This window comes from Somniosus microcephalus, chromosome 1 (assembly GCF_052327205.1).
Source record: "Somniosus microcephalus isolate GS21.2 chromosome 1, FLI_Smic_1.0, whole genome shotgun sequence".
Taxonomy (NCBI): domain Eukaryota; kingdom Metazoa; phylum Chordata; class Chondrichthyes; order Squaliformes; family Somniosidae; genus Somniosus; species Somniosus microcephalus.
The window spans coordinates 290,697,691-290,714,289 of record NC_140987.1 but is presented as its reverse complement, the minus strand read 5'-3'; the positions used below and the strand labels follow the sequence as shown (position 1 = coordinate 290,714,289).

Here is a 16,599-nt window from a genome sequence, read left to right as displayed (position 1 = left end):
CCAATGTCTGCTGGCAGTGGCTGAGTCCTGAGGAGAGCCAGGTTATGCAGCATGCAGCACACTACAACGAAATGGGAGACTCGCTCAGGCGAGTACTGAAGGGCTCCCCCGGAATGGTCCAGACAGCAGAACCGTTGCTTTAGCACACCGATTGTGTGCTCAATGATGTTCCTGGTCGCTTGATGGCTGTCATTGTATCGTTCTTCAGCAGGGGTGCTGGGTGCACGGAGCAGGGTCATCAGCCAGGTGCACAAAGGATAGCCCTTGTCCCCGAGAAGCCAGCCTCCTGGGTGAGCCGGGGCTTCGAAAAGGTCTGCCACAGAAGTCTGGCGCAGGATGAAGGCGTCGTGGCTGCTGCCTGGAAAGAGGGCACTGACAGCTAGTATTAGCTGTCTGTGGTCACACACCAACTGCACGTTCAACGAATGGAACCCCTTCCGGTTGCGGTAATCCTCGGCATTCTCTTGAGGCGCCCGCAAAGCCACATGTGTGCAGTCAATGGCGCCCTGGACCATGGGGAAGGCCGCTATTCTTGCAAATCCCATTGCGCGCTCTTGCTGCTTGTCCAGGGTCATAGGGAAGGAAATGTACCGACGTCTCCTTTTGAAGAGGGCATTCGTGACTTGGCGGATGCAGCAATGCACCGCAAACTGGGAGACATTGGCAATGTCCCCAGTAGTGGACTGGAAGGAGCCAGTGGCATAGAAGTTGAGAGCCACTGTCACCTTCACTGCCACCGACAAGAGACGTCCTGCTCCTCAGCTGAGGCTGCAGATCTGTCTGAAGCAGGTGGCAGAGCTCAGTGACCACCTCCCTGCTGAGTCGAAGCCTCCGAATACACTGCTCCTCAGACATGTTGAGGTAGGAGAACTGCTGCCGGTATACCCTGGGAGAGTAAGGTCTCCTGTGCCGACACCTGTTGGCCCTCCTCCGTCTGGCCATGATTGGCACTCTCTCTCGGCGTCTCTGAGCCCTCTCAATGCAATGGAGAAACCCAACGTTTCCATCCATTGCAGCCCCCATAATATGTGGTCACTCAAGGCTATGGCACTGAAAAATCAATCTAATTGCAAAGTTCTGGGCTGAAGCTAGAAGTACCTGTGCGAGCGCTGACTCAATGCAGAAAGCTCTCTCCCTTTGTCTCTCTCTGCAAATCTCTCTCTCTCTCACACAGGAGTGGTCCAAAATGGCTACCACTAAGAAGCCACAAAGAGCCCCCTTTAAATAGCGCCCCCCCAATCCCACAGCGACTGGGAACCGTTCCAGTCAACCAGTCGCTGGGAGCGCCAGGCGGAAAGGGGGGCGCCACTGAAGTTCCGGTTCGGGGCGCACCAAGGGCGTTGTACCATGAAATGACGTAAGGATCTGCGTGCGCAGCTGAGTGGGCGTTGCAGTTTTGCGCCGCCGCTAAATGTCCGCTCAATTTCGCGAGAGGCGCAGGTCTCGCCGCACCCGGGCGCTAGCTGCTTCGCGCCCCACTTATCGCCCTCTTAAGGCGATAACGGCTGGCGCTAACAACTGAATTTCTCCCCCAATAAATCTTTCACTTTACTTCTCTTCAGGGGCTTCTTGTGACTATATAGCCTCCGTAAGCTGGGAGGTTAGTGGTGGATGAGGAGAGCGCCTGGTCCATGGCCAAGTACTAGTGAAGTTCATGCTGGGCGGCCAGTGTCCTTTGAATACATTCAGGTAAGTATACTTTAAAATTCCTCCCTTTAAGGACCACCTGTAAGGCCGCATATAGGCCTGGTTTTCCAGAGTACAGCCGGTGCCTGCTGCCTCCACGCAAACCAATCTTGCAGTGGGGGCCTAAAACAGGCATTTGGCACCTTATTTGCATATACAATGGTCCCAACATCTGTTTCAGGCGTGGTCGCAGCCCACTGATTTTCTGGGCTTTACCAATGTGGCAGGCGCGCGATTCCAGCACTTAATGAGCGCGCTCCTCCTGCCCACCATATTGGAGGCTTAGGTGGCCGGTCAGCGCTTGCGCAGCCCAAATTCTGGGCTTGGATGTCTAGTTAGGAAGCCAGTGCTACAAGCACAGGCTTATAGAATGCGCCTCTGCACCAGAAGCATATTCTTGAACGCTTACTATCTTGAAAGCAGACCTGAATCAGACAGTTTTGCCTCCCTAAGTAGGCAAGCACTAGCATTATGTTGATTTGACAGGTAGCTGTATTCAACTTCAAGTAAATACAGAGAGTCAGTTTTGTAGTTAGAGTGATGTGAAGAATAAAGCACACTTACAGTAAGCTCCGAGGAACTGTTCAGCTTCATTGTGCAAGACCCCTGGTTCAAATGAAGGAAACAAAATGTGTAATATGCAACAACTAAAGTCTGGGGTTACATATTGAAGTAAAAAAAATATATAAAATTAACAGTCACCCACCAGAGGAATCATGCTGTGAACTAGAGAAATATCTTTATTTTCTAACTTCTTCATGTACCGGACAATATTTGTTTCTGAGTGATAACTGAAATATACAAGTTAACAAATGAAATGCCTAAAACATGCAATTATGTCCAAATAATAAAATTATTAACTGAATATCAAGCTTGATACATAACATACAAATAATTTAAAAAACATTTTGCTTAAGATAGTATAATAAATTCTGGTTATTGTCATGTAGTTCAACCCACCAAAAAAACGACAAGTGTGAAGTGACAAGGCTGGTCTCACGCCCAACTTAAGGCCAGACCTTTATTGTAGTTTATGGAAGTGGTTCCATAACGGGCAGGGGGAAAATTGAGTCAAACAACATTAAAATGTTGTTATTAGCAGCGGTGTATAGATTGTTTTAGTATATCTAAGGCAACCTGGTGTCCAAATAAACTTAACAGCAAATAACATCCTGTGACTTTTTCAAAGGGAGCCTGAATGTACTTTTGAAGATCAATTAAAAGATTTTAAGTTGATTTGCGAAGGTGGAAAAAGAGGGGGAAAAAAAAGTGAAAACAGTTAACCTCCCAATTTTGTCCCACTCATCAAGTGTACACAGGGTTTTAAAATGTTTATATTCCAACTGCCATAAAACATGATGCTGAAGGTGAACCATATTTTGCAATGATATCGATTGGTATCTTAGAGGGAACGACAAACACTTGAACAAGGAAGTGACAGATACATGTACAAACTGTGACAAGTGAACCCATTGTATTGTAGCTCATTTAACTGTATGTATACATAGCAGCTTTACTTCAATAGATTAAGCTGCAATCTCAGCACAAGGCTCGCTACCAACCTGTTGAAGACTGGATGTGAAAGGAATTTGCTTGTCCTCTTAAACTGTGTGGTCGAGATACCCTTTGGCTCATCTCCCATGCTCTCAGCTATCAACTCCTTAAAAAAAAAACACATTTATTACATTAACTCTTGAAGATTGCACCAAACTATTTTTTAAAAAATAACTTGAAAGGGCTGTAGTCAAGTATATTTTGATTCTACTTCACATAAACGATCAGAAACTTAGCCCACTATAAATAGCTAAAATTGTACAGTATGACCTGACTGGACCAGCACATTCTCAAACTTTATCCTATTCACAGCTATAGAAATTTATACCAATCACTCGGATAGATCCCATTTAATGTCAATTCCCTTCATCCCTTTTCCCATCCCAAATTAAGGCACCTACGCAGGCCAAGGTTAAACTTTCATTCTTAGCATTGGTGCTGCCACGAACATGTCTGCTCCACAAATATACCAACTTAAGGCCTTAATTATTGGGCCCACCAAAGCCAAGTGTGATCTTGGCTCAGAGGTGGTACTCGCAGTTTAGTCAGTAAGTCATGGGTCCAAGCCCCACTCCAGGGAGACTTGAACACATAACGCATGCTGACATTTCAGTGCATCGTCAGTGGGTGCCATCTTTTGGCTGAGACCCCATCTGCAGTTCAGGTGGGCCTAAAATATCTCAAGGTGCTTTTTGAAGAAGATTGGGGAGTTTTCCCAGTGTCTTCGACCAACACTCACCTCAACCAACACCACCAAAAGAGATGAACTGGTCATTATCTCACTGCTGTTTGTGGGACCTTGCTGTATGCAAATTGGCTGCTGCAATTACCTCCAGAACAGTGACGACACTTCAAAAGTAATACACTGGCTTTGAAGTACTTTGGGATAACGTGAAAAATGCTATATAAATACAAGTTCTTTCTTTCACCATATAATTTAAATTCTCCCCATATCTCCTACACCATCAAAAGGAAGGTGAGCAAGTTGTACTCGGCAAGTATAATTTCTCCTCGATGAGAGTAAAGGGGCGATTTTGCCAGCCTGGGGAGGTGTGCATGGAGGCGGGACTGCTGGGAAAATGGCAGAATTTGGGGGCGGGTGCCCAACCCGCTCCCAACCAGCCTCCATGCCATCTTGCCAGGAGGCGGGTAGCCGTCCCGCGCCGGGTCCTATCTCCAGGTAGTTAACAGGCAGAAAATAGTATTATCCCCTTTTTGCCCTCATAGGTGCGGGCTTCCTGAAGGCTCCGAAACCCACCAGGTCAGCGAGGCGAGTAGTGGGTCTGCGGGGGTCTGCGGGGTCCAAAAGTGTGCTGTGGAGGTAAGTGATGGGTGCAAGTGTGGAGAGGTGAGCATGTGAGGTAAGTGGAAAGTGTTAGAAAAAGTGTACTTACCTTTGTTTCTTCCTGCAGGCTTCAGACGGTGTGTATGCAGAGAGTCTCGCACCACCGCGGTAGAGATGACAGATGGCCGTTTCGTTCTCCAATGCAACAACCATCTCATTTCTGCAAAAGAAAGATGTTTGATGAGGTCTTGAATTCAAGACCTCATCAAACTACAGAGAATGTCAGTGTTTGACAGCTTCACAGAGCTGTCAAACGATGACAATTCATCTGTCAACGTATGATTAAACGTCATACATTGACATTCTCTGCAACCGGCTTTCCCCTAATTGGCCTGCTAAGCCTGCTGGGCAGGCTTAACAAGGTCAATCAAGGGAAAATAGCGTGGGTTGGCCAGAAGTCGATGGAGGCAGGACTGAAACCCGACAAGTGGGAGTCCCGCCTCCAAAAGCTCCCCATTGGCAAAATCATCCCCTCAGTTGCAGTACTGCAAACACAAATAACTTGTAATATTCACAATACACTTGTATCACAGAAATAGTTAAAATGTTTCATCAAAAGTACTTACAGCAGACGATTCACAGCCAAAAACCCAGAGGAGGTCATCTAAGTCTCTCTCAGTCACTGTTTCATCCAGGGACACCCCCAACTGTCAATTCAAAATCAGCATTAAATGTTAAACCTAACATTTGAAACAGTGTTTCTCCAGGTGGTTCAATATCTAGCGCACCAACAATAGCAAACTCACACTGTAATTCTACATGGTGAATTACCAATATTAGTCAAGGCAGCTGAGAGCCAGGGGTGGGGGGGGGCGGTTAATGGAGAACAGCCCCTTCTTTACTCAAAATACAAAAGGGAGGCTGGAGCCCTAACAGCAACATGCATTTATATAGCATCTTTAACGTAGCAAAACATTCCAAGGCGCTTCACAGAAGCGTTATCAAACAGAATTGGACAACAAGCCACATAAGGAGATATTAGGACAGATGAGCAAAAGCTTGGTCAAACAGGTAGGTTTTAAGGAGTGTCTTAAAAGGAAGAGAGAGAGGTAGCGAGGCAGAGAGGTTTAGGGAGGAAATTCAAGAGCTTAGGGCCTAGGCAGCTGAAGTCATGGCCGCCAACGGTGGAGCGATGAAAATCCACAATGCGCAAGAGGCCAGAATTGGAGGAGCATAGAGGCTTGTAGGACTGGAGGAAGTTAGAGATAGGGAGGGTCGAGGCCATGGAGGGGTTTGAAAACAAGAATGGGATTTTTTTTTTTTTTTTTTTTTTTTTTTAATTGTTTTTCATAGCGGTTTTTTACAACTGAGTGGCTTGCTAGGCCATTTCAGTGGGCAGTTAAGAGTCAACCACATTTGTGTGGGTCTGGAGTCACATATAGGCCAGACTGGGTAAGGATGGCAGGTTTCCTTCCCTAAAGGACATTAGTGAACCAGATGGGTTTTTATGACAATCTGATCATTTCACCATTACTGATAATAACTTTTTAATTCCAGATTTATTTATTTAATTAATTGAATTTAAATTCCCCAGCTGCCGTGGTGGGATTTGAACTCTTGTCACCGGATTATTAGTCCAGGCCTCTAGATTACTAGTCCAGTAACACAACCACCATGCTACCCCAAAACGTCTCCCTGTAATTTAACAGGCTCACACCTCCACATCTCTTTTTCAGATATTCCGTGCCACTTGGCACACCCCTCAACTACCATACTCCTCATTTACTTTATTTTCTTGAAGAAATTGGACATAATGCATACTGGAAGGGCATCTCCGTGGTGCTTTGTTATTCATGGAGGGTACATAAGAACATAAGACGTAGGAGCAGTAGGTGGTCATTTGACCCCTCGAGCCTGCTCCGCCATTCAATAAGATCGTGGCTGATCTGATCTTGGCCTCAACTCCACTTCCCTGCCCGCTCCCCATAACCCTCGACTCCCTTACCGTTCAAAAATCTGTCTATCTCCACCTTAAATATATTCAATGACCCAGCCTCCACAGCTCTCTGGGGAAGAGAATGCCAAAGATTCACGACCCTCTGAGAGAAGAAATTCCTCCTCATTTCAGTCATACAGGAAAGGGTGCACTTATTTGCTGCACTCAGGTGATGATTAATGGCAAAGTCATGCAGTGGCAAAGAAGGCTTTCTTCAGGGGCTAAAATAATTGAATGGATATTTGGCAGAATGTGTAAAAGCAGCGGGTCGTACAAGCGCTCAAATTTTATTTGTTTCATTGTGACAGTTTGCACAGGGATCTGTGGATCTCAGGTGGACGTAAAAGATCCCATGGCACTATTCTGAAGAAGAGCAGGGGAGTTTCCTCCGGTGTCCTGGCCAATACTTATTCCTCAATCAACATCACTGAACCAGATTATGTGGTCATTACCACATTGCTGTTTGTGGGAGCTTGCTGTGTGCAAATTGGCAGCCACGTTTCCTACATTGCAACAGTGACTACACTTCAAAAAGTATTTAATTGGTTGTAAAGCACTTTGGGATGTCCTGAGGTTGTGAAAGGCGCGTAAATGTAAGTAATTCTTTCAAATATGTTCAGAAAATGTATTCATTCTCAGAGCACAGAAAGAAAAGCTAATGGAGGAAACTAGGCCTCGGGCATCATTAACATTTATGTGTCTCTTTTTAAAGGCTTAGAAAGAACACAGTATACAAATTTTGGAGATATTCTAGAAGGAATGGTTTAAAATTGTCCAATAGAAGGTAATATTATAGCCAAAAATTAGCTCACCATACAGTCACCATATCCTCGGAGGTTCATCTGCCGCTGGGCAGCCCTGCCAACTATCTCGCGGGTTGCCACACCACAGTGGATCCTCAGTGTGTCAAAAAATATCTCCTGTTGTATTTTATGCCCAGCACGTTTCAAACCTGATTACAAAGAGATTAGATCAGAACTGCATTTATCAACAAATTTAAAACAAAGTTTTACTTTCATTAAGATGTCTTACCTTCAGCTAAAATTAAAGTAGCGTTGTGTACTCTCTTTGCAATGTGTTTCAGTCCATTCGGGCCATGATAAATAGCAAACATTGCAGCCATATTGGCCAGAAGTGCCTAAAATTAGAATTAGAAGGAACACATTTTAAAAATACATTCCTCAAGAGGAATGGAAGGAATAAAACATTTGTTTTGTCAGAAGTCTGTCAAAATCCTGTCTAAAAAAAAAATCTGCCAACCAACCATAAATTCATGACAGAAACTATCATAAATCTTCCATTATTTTACATTCCGAAGGTTCATGTACCAAAACACTGGATCTAGTGCGCATTTTGTCCACACACTTAGGAGTATCACACTTCAGCCCATGTTTATGCATATTTCTGTGTCACACATGTACTTGATTCGCTCCAAATTTATATTCATAAAATTGGAACAGGTCAGAAATTAAGAAATTGACAATGTACCAAACAGGAAGAATGTGTGGATAAACTTCCAGTGGAAGAACTCCTTAAGACATCTGAAAACAGGCAATCCAGAACGAGCAGTCAGCAAAATGCACCAATACAAAGAGGAAAGGAGAACCAAAGAGATTGCGTTATATAATGGCACCGAAATTCGGGTCTCCACGGGCGAGTACGTACGGGGTACTCACCCGTAAGCCCAATGGAAGTGCCGGTTTCCTGCATGCACTGCGCATGCACGGGAAACCGGCACTTCCGATCCCCTGAACCAAGGGGTTCAGAGGTCGAACGCGTGCGCGGGAGAGGCTGCGCGTGCGCATCGAACTTCGTTTTTTTTTTTGCAGGTTTCTCCGGGAAGGTAAGACTCCAGAAGTCGACATGTAAAAAGCAGGCGTAAGGCCTGCTTTTTACAAGGAAGTGGTGAATTAATTAAAATTAAAACATTTTTCCACAGGTTTATTATTTTTAAATACTTTAAAGCAAGGTAAGTTTATTTTTAGCCCCGTTAGAAAATAAAATTATTTTTTTCAAAAATTTAAATTATTGTTTAAAATAGTTATTTCATGTAATTTATAGTTTATTTAAAAACTATTTTGGGGCCGTAGTATTTATAAGTCTTGACAGCTCTTCCTGTCAATCTTATGAATGGAGCATTCCCTGCTCCGATTGGCTCCCCATGGCCCACGTGATCCCAGGGGACGCATCGAACTAACTGCGCCCCTGGGGACGCATCGAACTAACTGCGCCCCTGGGATACGCAAGCACTGCGCGCCGGTAGCTGGAGCAGGCCCAGGATCGGAATTCCACGGGGGCCCACAGCTCAACAGCTGGCGCGCAAGGTAAGTGCAGATCGGGGGCTTACACCCACAGGAAGCCCCCGACCCGAATTTCTGGGCCAATATTAAACAATCCTTTTGGTTACCATCTTCCTTTTTCATTACGCGGAGGACTTATTACTGGAAATAAATTATGAAAACCAATTAAGGACATTAAAAAAATGAAACTACCTATAGAATAGCATTTTCTCTGTTTAATATGGTCCTCAAGGAAACTCCCATAGTTTTTTAATGACAGACAAGACAGGTAATTCCACAAGGTATGCAAAGACTTGCTTGTAACTCTGTCCACTCCGCCACAGCTGTGAGTCAAAGGAAAATTTACAGGCAGCATGAAGATTTGAAAGTAAATATAAAACTTGTTGTTTTGAAATTTTACAAAAACACAAAGCGTGAACGTTGAACTTTTTGCAAGCTAACTTTCTTAAGTGTAAATGCACATAAAGGTGAAAAACTGCTCTCCATATTACATGTAGAAAGAGCAGGGGAGTTATCACCGGTGTCCTGGCCAATATTTATCCCTCAACCAACATAACAAAAACAGATTATGTGGTCATTATCACACTGCTGTTTGTGGGAGCTTGCTGTGTGCAATTTGGCAGCCACGCTTCATTCTCAGAGCACAGAATATTTATTTACGACCTGCAGTCAGTAAGGAAAACACTATTTTACAGGAAACCTTTACTTATCTCAGTCTGCAGGGAGAACTCTTACAAACTTATTTTCACATTTTTTCAGTGGGGACATTCATCTTTCTGCTCACTTCCACACTCCTCTTTGCAACAATATAATTTTTGACCCACTGCAAGCAATGCCATGTACCTCTACTTCCCTATTCCCATTGTCTGTTTTGAAGGTGGGAGGATTTTTTTTAAACACAGATTTTGCACTGACTGAAATGGCTTTAAAAGGCATGTTTTGCACCCCGTGGGAAAAAAAAGCCTTATTCTGTACTGACTTGGCTTTTAGGGTGAGGGCAGGGGTAAAATGGAGAGGAGGTTAGGCCCGCTGGGCTAGGGGAAGGGAGGGAATTAGCAGAGGCAGCTGAACGGATGTTCTTGATCCCTTTAATAAAAAAGTTCCTGACCTCCTCGCATCTATCGTTGGAGGTGAGTGAGGAGGAGGCAAGGGAGAGTGGTTTAAGAAGATGGTTAGTGGTTTAAGAAGATGGTTAGTGATGGAGAAGAAAAGCCTGGTGTCATCTTTGCCTTCCTGGATGATCTTAGAATAGTGGGCAGGTTTAGCGATGGAGAGCAGGACCCGATAATGCATCCAATATGATCTAGCCATATCTGGTGATGGATGGTTAGCTCAATTGTCCCCCTAAGGCGTTTGAAGTCTGCGTCACTTGGACTTCAGGGAGCGGAGATGAGGGGTATACCGGGGGAACGACTAGGATGAGAGTGTAATGATTTTAGTGGGGACAAAGATATCAAAGTCGGTGGAGAGCGTGTGATTTAGCAAATCAGTAGCTGCAGAAATGTCATGAAGAATTGTAGGCCAAAGGCTAGATATTTTGGAATGAAAAAGTGCAGTGGTAAGGGACTTGGGGGAAAAATTTTTCCAGGGGCGGACATAGAAAGAAGTGGGGTTGGGAGGGGGAAGATGGGTAGAGAGTGATATAAGGAAGTGGTTGCAGATTGCCTTATCAGTGATAGTTACGGTGGGGATAGCGAGGCCACGTGAGATGGCAAGATCGAGGGGGGTGACTTTGCATATGGGTGGACGAGTTTACATGGAGAGAGAGATAAAGGGAGGAAAGGAGGGCAGTGAACTCAGAGGAGAGGAAGCAAGAAGAGTTGAGGTGGAGGTTGAAATCACCGAGGATGAGAAGTCGCTCAGTGCAGAGGCAGAGGGGAGGAAATCAGAGAAGATATCTCAGTGAGAAAATTGGTGCGGTATTTGGGTGGGTGGTACAGAACAAGGGTTTTAAAAGAGACGAGAGGGGTGGAACAAGGTGAGATGTTCGAAGGAGGAGAAGTAGTTGCCGGAGGAGTAGAGAGACAGACCAAGGTGTGAGTAAATTGTTGAACACAAGTTGTTAGTAGATATTACTTCAATGCTGTCGACCAGCTAGTGCTGAAAGTACTGAACAGATTGATGCTGTCAGCTTTACCTGAGCTGTGCAAATGTTGCTGGTAGCTTTATCCCTCCTGATGTGCTGTTCTCTTGTCTGTAGTGCTAGACGATAAACCTCCTTTCCTGCAGCATCTCTGTATAATGCAAAGCAAAACAGCTTTAAAATATACCTATAGCAGAAATGGTCGATTCACTGTAGTTGTTTCTCAAGGAAGGCTTTCAGAATATTTTAATCTAGACAAGGTTTTCAAGCTATGCATTGGCCCAGAGTTTGCTGGAGCAGGACATCTCATAGCGGTGCCCCGTTAGAATTTTTTTCCTTATCCTTCAGCTCAAAAATTTTCTGCACTGCAAATTGCTGGATAACGGCAACTGGGGCATCTGGGAACTGGGTGAATGACAGGACCAAGGCTGCGATTTCGCCGACCGAGGCAGGCTCAGTGCGGCCGAAGTAGGTGGCAGGTTGCGACCCCGCGCCCAGCTCCATCCCGTTCTGTGAGAAGAATTTTACGTTGATTGGGCTTATTAAGCCCGCCCTGCGAGGTTCCCGGCCAATTAAGCAGGTCATTTGATGACACGTCATCAGCTGGTTTCCTTAAAGGGACCATGTCCACCTTCATTTTGACAGTTGTTCTGTCAGTGTTCTGGAGCACAAGTCTTCAGCACCAAAGTGCCTATCCTTGTGTGTTGTTAGTTGGTATGATTGGACAAGGATGAGGGTGAGTGTGTGGGGTGGCTCGTGAGATGGGGATGTGATGATGTAGGTAGAAAGAGAAGGATGGGTGGAGGTGCAACGTAAGTTGGTGTGAGTAAAGATGTGCAGGAGTAGGGTAGGGAAGGCAGAGTGATGGGGATGTGATGAGAGGCACAGTAGGATGAGGTTGAGTGTGGCTTTGCAGTAACATTTCATGATCTACTGAGATCATTGAAAGGTTTGCGCCACTGCAGCTTGGTCCTCCCGACGACATCTCTGTTTGTACCCTCCTCTGCAATGTGCAACTAGGCTGGGTTGGTGTCCTGGGGGGGGGGGGTCTCTTCCGCCCATGGGAAGGGAAGAGAACCTCCCTGTGTGCTGTGACTTCCTCCGTAAGCATATGGAGGGAGTCATGCGAGAGCCTGGGTGCAGCCCTGCACCTTTGTGCGGTGCTTGTCAGTGTTTGCAACACCTCAATGCCTCCTTTCCTCTCCCCACCATGATCCAGCTACTTCACTACTTCCTAACCTGCTTGACCTGAACCCTGAACTTGGTCTTGCCTGCCCGTGTGCAATGCTATGGGCTATTGATTGTGGGATATTGATTGTTTATTTATCTTCACAGGCAATATAATAGCTAGGGTAGATGTCTGTAATATAATAGCTAGGGTAGATATCTGTAATATATTAGACATGTCTCTTTCCAATTCACTCCAGTTTAAGAACCTTCCACACCATCAGTTGCCAAAGATGGATTTGTGATGAAGGCTGTTAATTGCAACCTGAAAGTATGTCACACTTCTGATTTACTAGGGCAAATACAAAGTAGAGGGTTGTAGTGCCCACTGAGAGAAGTGGCGATTTTGTCTCGTTTTATTTCTCCAGTTTGGTTTCCTCCTCTGCCGAAGGCCTGACGTTTTGGTGGGGAACAGATTGTAGTACAGGAAACTTTGTGCTATCCGGTGGTGAGCTATGTGGCAATCTGGAGCCACCGGCAAAAATCAGCAGCCGTTTTTTATTCTTTTTGTTTGTTTTTTTTGCTTTGTTTGAACAGTCAAGCTGTGCAAGGTCTGTAGCTATAGCAACAGCTTCAGCTACAGAGCTTTAGGGACACACCCGAGTGTTTAGAAGCTGTTGCTAAGCAACAGTGTTTGTTGTCAAATACGGAGATAAGAATCTCCGTATCTCTCAACATTAACTCTGGAGAGTACGGCAGTTTTGAGGCAATGGCAGCAGCTCGGTCCCGTGGGTGCCGGATAGCACAAAGTTTCCTGTAACTGGAGCTCTCCAGTACTTCACTAGAGAACCCATTCCTGGTGCAAAAGCCTCAAGAGTGGGGTGTTAGCAGGCTTTTCATTCATGGAAGGCAAATTGGACCCGGATCTCACCCTAAATTCACACACGCATGCATTTTCCAGTAGGAGTTCCTTGATAACCATCAGAAACGGGAACAGGGATATTTTCCCCTCCCTTGCTCACATGGTGCCGAGACTAGCTGTAGCGTGCCTACCAATGCCATAGTTGAGATCAGTCGAAACAGGAATTGAACCTGGAATCTTCCTGGCATGCAGTTTAGAACCACACCAGGCACTTGGGAAATGCGCCACAGGGCAACGTGATTTTGCATCTTGCACAACAGCTGCTATCGCCATCAAAAGTGCCTGACAATAAATGCTTGGCTATGGTCTCTGGAAGGCAGACCAAGAATCCAACTTCCTTCTGCAGTGTCACAGAATCATAGAAAGTTACAGCACGGAAGGAAGCCATTTCAGCCCATCGTGTCCGCGCCGGCCGACAAAGAGTTACCCAACCTAATCCCACTTTCCAGCTCTTGGTCCGTAGCCCTGCAGGTTACGGCATTTCAAGTGTACATCCAAGCACTTTTTAAATGTGGTTAGGGTTCCTGCCTCTACCACCCTTTCAGGCAGTGAGTTCCAGACGCCCACCGCCCTCTGGGTGAAGAAATTTCCTCTCAAATCTCCTCTAAATCTCACCAATTACTTTAAATTTGTGCCCCCTGGTTTTTGACCCCTCTGCTAAGGGAAATAGGACCTTCCTATCCACTCTATCTAGGCCCCTCATAATTTTAACACCTCAATAAGATCTCCCCTCAGCCTCCTCTGTTCCAAGGAAACCAAACCCAGCATATCCAATCTTTCCTCATAGCTAAGATTCTCTACTCCTGGCAACATCCTTGTAAATCTCCTCTGTACTCTCTCTACTGCAATCACATCTTTCCTGTAATGTGGTGACCAGAAATGCACGCAGTACTCTAGCGGAGGCCTAACTAGTGTTTTATACAGTTGAAGCATAACCTCCCTGCTTTTGTATTCTATGCCACAGCTAATAAAGGCAAGTATTCCATATGCCTTCTTAACCACCTCATCTACCTAGCCTGCTACCTTCAGGGATCTGTGGACCTGCACTCCAAGGTCACTTTGTTCCTCTACACTACTCAGTGTCCTACCATTTAATGTGTATTCCCTTGCCTTGTTAACCCTCCCCAAATGCATTACCTCACACTTCTCCGGATTGAATTCCATTTGCCACTGTTCTGCCCACCTGACCAATTTATTGATATCTTCCTGCAGTCTACGGCTTCCTTCTTCAGTATCAACCACACAGCTGATTTTAGTATCATCTGCAAACTTCTTAATCATACCCCCTATATTCAAGTCTAGATCATTGATATATACCACAAAAAGAAAGTGACCTAGTACTGAGCCCTGTGGAACCCCACTGGAAACAGCCTTCCAGTCACAAAAACACCCATCAACCATTACACTCTGCTTCCTGTCTCCGAGCCAGTTTTGAATCCAACTTGACACTTTGCCCTGGATCCTATGAGCTTTTAACTTCGTGACCAGTCTGCCATGTGGAACCTTATCAAAAGTCTTGCTAAAGTCCGTATACACTACATCAAACGCACTACCCTCATCTACCCTCCTTGTTACCTCCACAAAAAATGCAATCAAGTTTGTCAGACACGACCTTCCCTTAACAAATCAGTGCTGACTGTCCTTGATTAATCCGTGTCTTTCTAAATGAAGATTTACCCTGTCCTTCAGAATTCTTTCCAAACATTTTCCCACCACTGAGGTTAAGCTGACTGGCCTGTAATTACTCGATCTATCCTTTTCTCCCTTTTTAAACAAGGGTACCACATTTGCAGTCCTCCAGTCCTCCGGCACCACACCTGAAGCCAGAGAGGATTGGAAAGTGATGGTCAGAGCCTCTACTATTTCCTCTTCTGCTTTGCTTAACAGCCTGGGATACATTTCATCCAGGCCTGGGGATTTATCCACTTCTAAAGCTGCTAAACCCCTTAATACTTCCTCTCTCACTATGTTTATTTCATCTAATATTTCACACTCCTCCTCCCTGATAGCAATGTCTGCTTCGCCACTCTCCTTTGTGAAAACAGATGCAAAGTATTCATTAAGAACCCTACCGACGTCTCCCGCCTCCACACACAGATTACCCTCATGATCTCTAATAGGCCCTACCCTTTCTTTAGTTATCCTCTTACTCTTTATATATTTATAAAAACATCTTTAGGTTTTCCTTGATTTTACTTGCCAAGAATTTTTCATGCTCTCTCTTTGCTTTCTTAATATCCTTTTTAATTGCACCCCTACACTTCCTGTACTCCTCTAAAAATTCTGCAGTGTCAGCCTCTTCAATTTTGAGGAAACTCTTGAAATCCCTTTACTGTCAAGTTCAACACTAAGCAATACTCTCCTGACTTGTTGTGGAGCACAGAGTATTAAAAAAATTGTTTTCCACTGGTCTGCAAAAAATCAGGGTTTTTTGTTGTTGAAGATTTTGAGAGACTGGAACTCACTTCTTCTAAACCCAGTCAAGTTCTGATTAGGGGAGACGAGCAGTAGGCCTGCATTAGAGGTTTTATTTGATACGACTTCCAAACCAGAATTTCTACACAAAGGAGTAAGCCAGGAATATTTTGAACAATATTTTTTTTTGGCAGGCATGCACACGTTAATTTTAATCCAAGGACATAATGGAGGGGTGCAGAAGATTTTGGCGAGTGAGCTAAATCCTACACCTGGAGAAAGGAATAAGCATGATTACATCCCCTTTTATATCAAAATAAAAATTCCATCACAGCTTCCTTTGGTAGATATTACCAGCAATGTACTGACTATGGGCAATGGAAATATTGTTTATCAATTGATGAGCTTAGGAGAAGGCAGGGAATGTCTTAGCAATTTGGATTCATCTTAACAGAGCACAGACAAACAGCCCCAATAAAACAGTGAAACAGCGATTTACTTGTAATTCTTGCAATTTGGTATACTGTATTCACTGCTCACGATGCGGTCTCCTCTACATTGTAAGAAGTCACACAACACCAGGTTATAGTCCAACAGTTTTATTTGAAATCACAAGCTTTCGGAGCACTGCTCTTTCGTCAGGTGAAGTGGAGAGATGCCTATAGACACAGATTATATAGTCAGAGAATAATGCCAGATGATTACAGGTAATCTTTCTAACTGCCATTTATCACACCTCGGCAGAGAGATAATCACAGCAATCAAAAGGTGTGAATGGTGTCCAAACAGGTCAGTCAGGAAAACATTACATCAAAGAACAATGAGGTGGGGTCACAAGGGGTAAAATGTTACAGATGCTGGGGTCTGTATGAAAAACAAAAAAGACAAAAAACATTTTCTTTGCTGGAAATCACAGCAGGTCTGGCCGCATCTGTGTAGAGAGAGCAAGCCAATGATGACTCGAGTCTGGATGACCCTACGTCAGGTAGGGTTACATGTAGCGTGACATGAACCCAAGATCCCGGTTGAGGCCGTCCTCATGAGCGCGGAACTTGGCTATCAGTTTCTGCTCGACGATTTTGCGTTGTCGTGTGTCTCGAAGGCCGCCTTGGAGAATGCTTACCCGAAGATCGGAGGCTGAATGTCCTTGACTGCTGAAGTGTTCCCCGGCTGGGAGGGAACACTCCTGCC

At 44.9% G+C, this 16,599-nt stretch overlaps 1 protein-coding gene across 4 annotated transcripts in view; it reads right to left on the bottom strand.

Annotated features, from left to right (window-relative positions):
• The window catches only part of gldc (glycine dehydrogenase (decarboxylating)), a 146,138-nt gene that overhangs the window by 77,399 nt on the left and 52,140 nt on the right, over positions 1–16,599 (bottom strand). For all 4 annotated transcript variants that reach the window (XR_015079117.1, XM_085993828.1, XM_085993818.1 and 1 more), the window contains exons 7-13: positions 10,959–11,055; positions 7,554–7,659; positions 7,334–7,473; positions 5,152–5,232; positions 3,249–3,346; positions 2,393–2,477; positions 2,251–2,292 (exon numbers count right to left, since the gene is read on the bottom strand). Coding sequence is in view for 3 of the 4 variants with exons in the window: in XM_085993828.1 (XP_085849954.1) it covers positions 2,251–2,292; positions 2,393–2,477; positions 3,249–3,346; positions 5,152–5,232; positions 7,334–7,473; positions 7,554–7,659; positions 10,959–11,055 (649 nt within the window). In the remaining variant the exon portion in view is untranslated. The remainder of the gene's footprint in view (positions 1–2,250; positions 2,293–2,392; positions 2,478–3,248; positions 3,347–5,151; positions 5,233–7,333; positions 7,474–7,553; positions 7,660–10,958; positions 11,056–16,599) is intronic.